Source organism: Lipotes vexillifer, unplaced genomic scaffold, assembly GCF_000442215.2.
Source record: "Lipotes vexillifer unplaced genomic scaffold, Lipotes_vexillifer_v1.1 scaffold28, whole genome shotgun sequence".
NCBI classification, from domain to species: Eukaryota; Metazoa; Chordata; class Mammalia; order Artiodactyla; family Lipotidae; genus Lipotes; species Lipotes vexillifer.
The window spans coordinates 214,244-223,413 of record NW_006793929.1 but is presented as its reverse complement, the minus strand read 5'-3'; the positions used below and the strand labels follow the sequence as shown (position 1 = coordinate 223,413).

The window sequence follows — 9,170 nt, the reverse complement described above, 5'->3', positions numbered from 1 at the left end:
GGGAAAGAGAAGTGTCAATCAGATCATTCATAAACCCATGAACATATGCTGCTTACTACAGTGTAGGTTATATCTCACAAATTTCAATCTAAATTTTTAGAAAATAAAAATAAAAATTTTAAATGTAAATTTCAATTAAATTGCTAGTGAGGTCACTAGCATTTTAATTGGTATAGTAAATGAGTATTTGCTGGCATGCAATAATATTTGAAATAGACTGTTGAGTAAAAATCAAGGCACAGAGTATCTTTAGTTCAACTTCATTTTGGTAAAACAAAAACAAAGAACAAAGGATATATATGTAGTGAAAAAAACTTTGGCCAGAGAACCACCAAACAATTCATCTGTGAGGAATTATATTCTATTGTTTCTTTTCTACTTATCTGTAGTTTCTAATTTTTCTACATAATGAATACGTATAGCTTTTGTATTAACTGTCCTTCTAAATTTTTTAATTAAAATAAACTTTTCTATCAGTATCGTTTTCATTGCTACTATATTTGAAAGCAACAAGATGCCATGCCCTTAGCAGCATCCCTAACATTCCTCGTCAGCTAAACGATGAGATAAAAAGCCACCTCACTATGTTGGTCTAAATTTTCCATCAGATACTTTGATGAGATCAAATGTTTTTCTCAAAACCTAGTCTGAGGGCTCACCACATACCAGATTAGGGACCTTGCCATGACCCATCGGGAGTCAGTGACAGAGCTGGGGTGCAGGCCCAGGCTACCTGATCACAAAGCTATGTGCTGAACCCAGATTAGGGCAAAGCAGGAAGCCTTGATGCAGTGCTGGTAAGACATGGTGATGATGATGGTGGTGGTGGTGATGTAGTGGACTTTTCAACGATGCAAACTAATGTTCCCAAATTGTTCCTTTTTTTTCAAAGCCATTGGCAATAAAGAGGTTTAAATTCCAGATTCACCAAATATCTAAAGCAGTTTTACTCTGTATATGACTTGGCGATGAATTAATCTTTTTGAAAGAGCTAAGATCAAACTTATCTGGTCCACTGAAAACTGAAAGTGCCAGTTAGCATCTTGTAATGAAGAGTTGCTAGGGCAACCTCCCTGCTCAACACTTCATTTCCAAGGTGACAGATTTGATGCTGGTCCAAGAAACGTGAAAACCAAAATAGCATTGTGTTCCAGAAGAAGAAACAGCCCAAACATAAGTCATGAATGAAACAAGTAGCCGGGGATAAAGCCAAATGCTGCTTTACGATTCTACCCAGACAGATGTGGCTGCACACAGAACACAGGAGTAAAAGGCAATTACAATTCTCAGTGAAGTGGGTTAAGATTCATGTTTCCTTTTCAGCTCCAGTCTACTTTTTCAAAAATCTGTTAGGTCCAAATCTCAAAAAGCTATATATCTCACTCAGTGGGATTATATTTTTCGATCACTGTTTTCCCATTCTTTCCATCAGAGAAAATATTCAATAAAAGATGTTAAATGTGCTTTGAGGGTGAAAGGGGAATTTATTGCAGTATATTTCCTTCATCATCATGATTCTTGCTCTTATGAGCAATAATGGAGGGGGGAGAGCATGTCGTGTGCTACGTACCCACAGGCTTGTGATGAGAATTTACAAAGCCACAGAAGGCACGAGCACAGGTGCCCATGGTGGAATGCACGTGAAAAAATATGCATCCTCTTCCCTTGGCTTTGCTTTCTGGAGTCCGGAGACAGGTTCTCCAGAAAAACAGGACCCTCACTACTCTTCCATTTTTTCCTTCTTGGAAGTCACTCAACAGTTTTCTCTCTCTCATCCCCATGGGGTTTAGTCCTGTCGACTTGACTTTATATAGAGCCTTGGATCCATCCTCAGCGTTGTCACCTGGGTCACAGCCACCTAGACCTTGCCTCCTGACTGCCCCCCTTCGTCCCAGCCTTGAACCTCTACAACCCTTCTCCACATAGTAGCCAAAGGCCAAACCTGATCTTCTCTGTCCTCTGCTAAACACCCTTTGGTTTCCCTCAGGATGACCTTCAAAAAATCCTTAACTCGACCTTCACCAGCTTTCACACCTTCCTCCAGTTGCACCAAACTTTCTTTGGAATGACAAACGTCCTCTGACCCTTAGACTTTCCCCTAGGTCACTCCTCACCCCCCTCCACCTCATCACCCTTGTAACTCCTCCTGCCCTAGGTCCAAACCTGGACTGATCAGATCCCCCAGGTCTGAACTTGCCAGGCCAGGTCCAAAGCCCTCTCTGCCAACTCAAGGTGGTTAGGGGCCTCTCTGGCATCTTTGCTCTGCTCTTCCCACTCATCACATTTAACTAGAACTTCTTATTTTAATTGCTAGCTCCTCCATGAGATTGTAAGTTGTGATTGGGTAGGCCGTAGTCTAGCCCAGCTCAGAGCCTGCATACGGTAGGCAATGTAATATTTATTGAATATTTTTATAATAAAAGCCAACGTTTGGGCTTCCCTGGTGGCGCAGTGGTTGAGAGTCTGCCTGCCGATGCAGGGGACGCGGGTTCGTGCCCCGGTCCAGGAGGATCCCACGTGCCGCGGAGCGGCTGGGGCCGTGAACCATGGCCGCTGGGCCTGTGCTCCGCAGCGGGAGAGGGCACAGCAGGGAGAAGCCTGCGTACCGCAAAAAAAAAAAAAAAAAAAAAAAAAAGCAAAAAAAAGCCAACGTTTATTCAGTGCTTGCAGCCCATTATATGCATTACTTCTTTTTATACTATATATATATACCTATACTATACATATTCACTATACTATACACAGTATAACAGTCTCAGAGTAGGTATATTATTATCCCCAGAGTCCAGATACATTGCATACAGCCTGGAGAGCAAATTTCAAAGTGCTGCAGTGAGTTACTATGTTTATTTCTTCTAAATATGAGGAGAGGACAAGTTGAATAAGATATCAGGTCTGCACACTATTTTTAGGGTTTTCAAAGCATCTCTATACTTGTAGAACGAATGCTTATCAACAAGCATGATATACAGTTCCTCTTAGGAAAATGGCTGTCTTTCTGAATATAAACTAGTGGAAATATAGAATCTTATTTGGAGGGTGATTTGGTTTAATCCGTCAAATATTTAAATGTACACATCCTTTGGGTCCAGCAATCCATCTATCACAAAGACAGACTTGTAGAGGTGCCCAGAAGTCTCTGTACAAGGAAATCCATTACAGGATTGTTTGTAATAGGGGGAGGAAGGACACAATGTAAATGTCCATTAACAATGGGGAAGAAATTTGCAACTAACAAAAATGAGATAGACCCATATCTACACACAGAGAAAAGTCTCTAAGACATATGTTTTTAAAAGATAAAATAGCAAATCCATATGGTATTACCTTATTAAAACTGTTTTGTATATTAAAATTGTTATGTGTATGTGTAAAAATATATGTAATGTATTCATATGTGTGTGTGTGTGTGTGTGTGTGTGTGTTGAAAAGGATTAGCAGGATATTCACCAAACTATTCAGAGTGTTTCCTTCATAAATGAGGTTGGTGGAGAGAAACTTTGACATTTTCCTCTAAAGACTTCTAAATGGTCATTCTATACAAGAATGTACTCATATATTACTCATCAAATAAAGATAAACCAATAAATTAATTAAAAATCAAGTGTCCTTTGCATTTAAACTATTTTATCTCTTGTTTTAGGTCTGTTTTTCTTAACTTTTTTTTTTCTCAGCGTATCATTAATGTATGTTCAGAGTTGAAAGAACTACAACAAAAACTAAAAATTATATAAACAAACCCCCAGATCTCCAATAATCTCACCCCTCAGATAAAGACTAGTAACATTTTGGTAAAAGAGAAAAGGGAGAGACAAAGAGTGCTATGTCTACATCACACACATATGTAACCAAATTAATGTACTATCTATGTGGTTTTGTGCCCTGATTTTTTCATTGTAATGAGAGCTTCTCCCCATGTCATTACTTATGCTTCAGAAACATGATATTTAATGCACATATGACATTCAATCATATGCGTGTACTTATTGGATATTTAGGTCATTTTCAATTTTCTCATTGTTAGATATAAGGCAGCAATAATTATTCTCTGAATATATTCTTCAGTATTTCTGATTATTTCCTTCTGTAGATTATGGAATATCTACATATGGATTTGCTGGAGGAAAAGTTGTAAGCCCTTAACACCTCTGAACATATTGCCAAGGTTATACCAATTTATACTCCCCGCAGCAGGATGTGAAAGTTCTAATTCCATTCTATTTTCACCACCACTGTTTATTAGTATTTTTTAACCTTACACATTTGATGATGGGGGGAAGTTGTCTAATTTTTTTTTTAACTTGCATTTTTTCAAAAATGCATTTATTTGGTTACCAGCAAGAAATATTTTTCTATGTGGTTTTTGACTTCTTATTTTTAAACTTTTTCCCCTAGATTTTCCACTGGGATATTTATCATTTTCTTATTCCTTTATAGTATGGGTGCATGTGCATTTTTCTGTGTATACTTAACTCTGATTTATACACACACACACACACCATATGCATGTGCTAACTTAGATGGATACACCCATGCAAACACATATTTAACATATTACTCCTGTAACTCTTTGTTGTATATGTTAAAAATATTTTTCTGAGATTTGCCTTCATTTTATTTATATGTTTTTAATGCAAAATAACATTTTTATGTATTCAGTCTATAAGTCTTTCCTTTGATTTTATGTGCTTGCTTTCCTACCTTCTCATATTTGTTTTTTGAGTATTTACTTTTCAATGTATCTCAGGTTGTTGGGAGGCTTAGAAGGAGACATGATAAGTACCAGAAAATTCTATTTCCAGGGATAGTTCACCAAATATATTTTCTTTCAAACAAAACTCAAGAATAGTAATAAAATAAGTGCACAGAATATGAGAAGCTGTCACCAAACTTCCTAGAAGGAATAAATCAGCATTCAGTTTCTCTCTCTTGCTTTTGGAAGAAGTCAAATTCAAATGGTAAGTTGGTATCTGACTAATCAGGTTAGAGTTCACTGAAGGTAGAAATAGAATCTTCCAGTCACGAAGTCACAGCCAGGGACAGGACAGCTCACCTTGAGGCAAAGTCATCAGGAACCCAGCCTAAGGGGTCATATACCCAACCTCCAGAGCAAGAACTGCTGGTCATGTCAAATCAGGATGCATATCAAACTCCATGGGTATAATCTCTTAAATGTGACTAACAGAAAAAGTCCACCAATTCATCTGCTTCTTCCAAATACATCAAATTTCAGCTATTGCAAGACCAGTTAGATAAAGCCTTTTTTTAAAAAATTTTCCTGCCTTTGCTTTTTCTCAACTTTTTACTATGGAAACTTCCAAATACGTAAAAAAGCAGAGAGAATAGTAGAATGACCCTCCCCCCACTCAATATTCTTATTATCCAAATTTAACAATTATCAGCTCATGGCCAGTCTTGCTTTATCTACTCCTCCCTTCCCCCAACTATTCCCACCATCCAGATTATTTGGAAGCAAATCCCAAATTTCCTATATACTCTCTGCAAAATTTCAGCATGAGATAAGGTCTTTTAAGGATATTATTTCAATCTAGTGACTGTAAAGCTTGACACATTCCTACTTAAATCATGAGTTGCTGCTATATTTGCCGGGAAGCACCAGGGTTCAACTTCCTATTCTTGTTTCTCTTGTGTTCTTCATCTCTGTGCAATCTGGCTGCCCCACTGGATCCATTCTTGCGTAGGGCAAGGACCTTCCAGTTGCCCAATTCAAGGCAAACTTTACAGTGCTTGGCTTTCCTCCACAGTTAACCCCAACTTGAGCCCTCCTACCGGAAGCTCTTTTTCTCCTTCCAGGATGTGACTCTCACTTTCTCATGGCTCTTGTGCTCTGGCTCACTCCTGATCCTCTCTCTCAATCTCTCTCTTTTTCTGCATCTCTCTCTGTGTCTCTCTCCCTCCCTCTTTCTGACTTTTTCCTTTGGAGACTTTTATGATGGAAAAGATGCCACTGTATTTAGGAAGAGAAGGTAAGCAAAGGATGGACAAAATCTCTCACAAGCTCTCCCTGTCCTTTGATACAGACTGATATTCCCTCGTGACTCACGACTCTGACCTAGAGGCTTTTCAGGCATTTCTGCAGCTCCACAATGCCACCCATCAGCAACGAGCCATGAACTGCCAACCCAACAAAGAAGAAATTGTTCTTCTCAGCTTAGAAGCAAAAATGCTTAAGAGCTTCTCTCTCTCCTTTTTACTGCCTTTGCAAATATTTTTTTCCCAATGGCTGAAATACATTTCTGTGACAACTGTACAAGACGTCAAGTGGACTACTCTTTATTTAGGCAGGAAATGAAAACTACATCAAGCAGGGACATATAGAAAATCAGTTTTACCTCATCAAAGACCTTGGAAACAACATGCTTGTCCAGAATGGGGACGTAGGTGGGACTGTGAGGGATGGCGGTCATGGACAAAGCATCCATGATGGTGAGCTTCTTGGCCACCAAGCCATGGATCTTGAGCCAGTTTGCTGAAGACATTCCTGCAGAACTAAGAACACGAGACTGTGACGTTTTAAAACTTATATCAAACAAAAACACAACAAAACTGTCCCAGTACAATTACTCACTCTTGGTCATAAATTTGGGTTCCTTCTCGAGTCAATCTTTCTAATGACTCGTCATCTGGAAACTCATTTGTCAGCAGGATGCCCATTTCTGTGGAAAGGGAAATGGCAGCTGTATAATTTCCTCATATATGGGGTTTATATCAAAAATGCAAAAGGATCACACTTATCTCTGAGTTCAGTTGTGACTGAGGGCTAATAAATGGACTACTTTTCCCAGAACTGATCTGTCAGAGGGGGTTCTAGGCAAGATTCATTTGCAGTGGACACTAAAGACCAATGCAAGAGTAAACAGGGTACTCTCATTGCTTTGCTAATCTATCTCACCCCATACCCATTGAGATCTCTCTCCATAAAAGGATGAGACAAATTCATTCTCCAGAAAACATATTTTTAAAATGTCAAGTAAGAATACCATGAACGAATAATTGTTCAATGTGGCCCTCATTAGACTTCCCCCAAATTACACAGGAGAGCCTTGTTCAACATTTCAGGTTTCGATAGTTTATTCTGTAATTCCTCAGCTCTGTGCAGTAACCCCAAATCCCTACTAGGTCCTGTTTAGTTATAAGTTCACATTTTCAAATTATTATTTGGAGCTTTTAATGTATATCCTTATAGAATCTTGGATTCATAAATGAAAAGGGATATGAGCTAGTTGAATCAGCAGCATGTAGAAGGAAGGGGTGTTTGGGAGTGAGCTAGTTAAATGCCTAAGAAATCATATCCCGATCATCATGGGATAAGCCCCTTAAAGAACTGTGCACGTAGCAGATTTAGGAGATAGGGCAGGTTAACTGAAACAGAGGAAAAGGCATCACACGGATCTACACTGAAGAACACAAGGTTTGATTAAGCTATGGCTCAGTAACAACAGGTGCAAATTTGTCCCTCAGGCGCTTCCTACTACTTAGGGGCTTGTGTGGATGTATGTGTTTAGCTGGGGATTTATTATTTATCAACTCTTTGAAAGACAGGGAAAAGTGCTACAGGAATTAAACTTTTAGGAAATTTATTCTTACAATTTACTATTTTAAGAATAATGATATTATCAGTAGTCATAACAATTGAGTGGAAAAGTCTCGTTTTCCTCACATTTAGCCCCCAAAAGGCTGACAATGTGGATCAGAGAGGGGCTTGTCGGATGGCGCCACCTGTGAATGAGGGGAAGAAAATAAACCAACTATGAAGTATTAGGTTTTCAAGTTCAAACCACGGAGTGACAGCAAGCATCACCACTAGTGCCGCGGTTATACGAGCCACGGGTATATTAAACACCCAGACACCATATATGCAAGTCTGACCCTAAGAAAATCCAGTTCACTAAAGCAAGACGACCTGATTTACAAGGGAGTCCTTTGAAGAGGAAGCTCTCTGGACTCACTTAAAAATGATCTGTTTCCCCCAAAAGTACCTCTACCCAGCTCTTTCAGGAGCAGACACACTGGGGAGAGGAGACCCTGGGCTTCCTGACATAGGGACCCTTGCTGGCTTGCCTCTGTCACTTGGAGTGTTCCAGCTGCTGCAATTGGAAAGGCCGTCCTTCCTCTCACTGCAAGCTGAGCTCCTGAGGGTGGACAGCTGGCTCCTGAGTAGGCTGGTTTTGGTTGGTTCTGTGGGTACCACAGGGAGAAGGGTTAAAGGAATGTGGGTTGGAAGGAGGTATTTTATGAGATGCAACTACATTCTTGGATCCTTTAAAAAGAAAGCAGGTTCAGTCTCCCAACCCTCAGGGGGACAGTACTGCCACCAAGTAAATGCTGCAGTAATGGCTTGTTCCACTGATCTGAGTTCAAACTCTGCCCCTCTTGGAGAGAAATCTGTTTCCGAGCTCATTCAGGTTGTTGGCAGAATTTATTTCCTTGCAGTTGCAGGACTGAGGTCCCATATTCTTGCTGGCTGCCAGCTGGGGGCCTGTCTCAGCTCCTTAAGCATCCCCATTCCTACTCATGGGCCCCCTCTATCTTCAAGCCAACAATGGCACACCAATGCCCCTCATGCCCCAAATCTCTTTGACTTCCTCTTCTGCCATCAGCTGATAAAAGACCCTGCTTTCAGGGGGTCACATGAGTACACTGGGCTCTCCTAGAGAACCTGGCCGAGGTCACATAACACTCTTATCACTCCCAGAATCATGGGAGTGATGCCCCATCACATTCACAGCTTGCAGGGTTTAGAGCAGGACATCTCTGTAGTTCATTTTATAAACTCTGCTGACCACAGTTGCTGTCTAAGCCTTTATTTATATTATTTTCTACCCTCTGTTGGGTCCTTTCAACTAGCAAGTAGACGCTTATCAAATTCTGACATTGAATCTGTGTGCTTTAGAGGATAATAAGTTTGTACCAAGACATGTTGATTACTTTTCCCATGTGGTCACAGAAACCACACTAATTGTAAATGCGTTCTGTACTTCACGACCTGGATGCCTTCTGTAGCACCAAGGCATTACGTAGTATTCATAAACGAAATGCGCCCTATTTTCGACAAGAAGGGACTTACCCTCTCTTACAAGAAATTAGACAATTAGCGTGAAAATTAGCTAATAATCTGCATTGTCTATTTTTTTTTTTTTTTTTTTTTT

At 39.9% G+C, this 9,170-nt stretch overlaps 1 protein-coding gene across 1 annotated transcript in view; it reads right to left on the bottom strand.

Annotated features, from left to right (window-relative positions):
• VWA3B (von Willebrand factor A domain containing 3B) overlaps positions 1 to 9,170 on the bottom strand; it is a 218,934-nt gene that overhangs the window by 65,204 nt on the left and 144,560 nt on the right. The window contains 3 exon segments of the mRNA XM_007466893.1: positions 6,354 to 6,510; positions 6,590 to 6,677; positions 8,083 to 8,199. Of these exon segments, the coding sequence (XP_007466955.1) occupies positions 6,354 to 6,510; positions 6,590 to 6,677; positions 8,083 to 8,199 (362 nt within the window).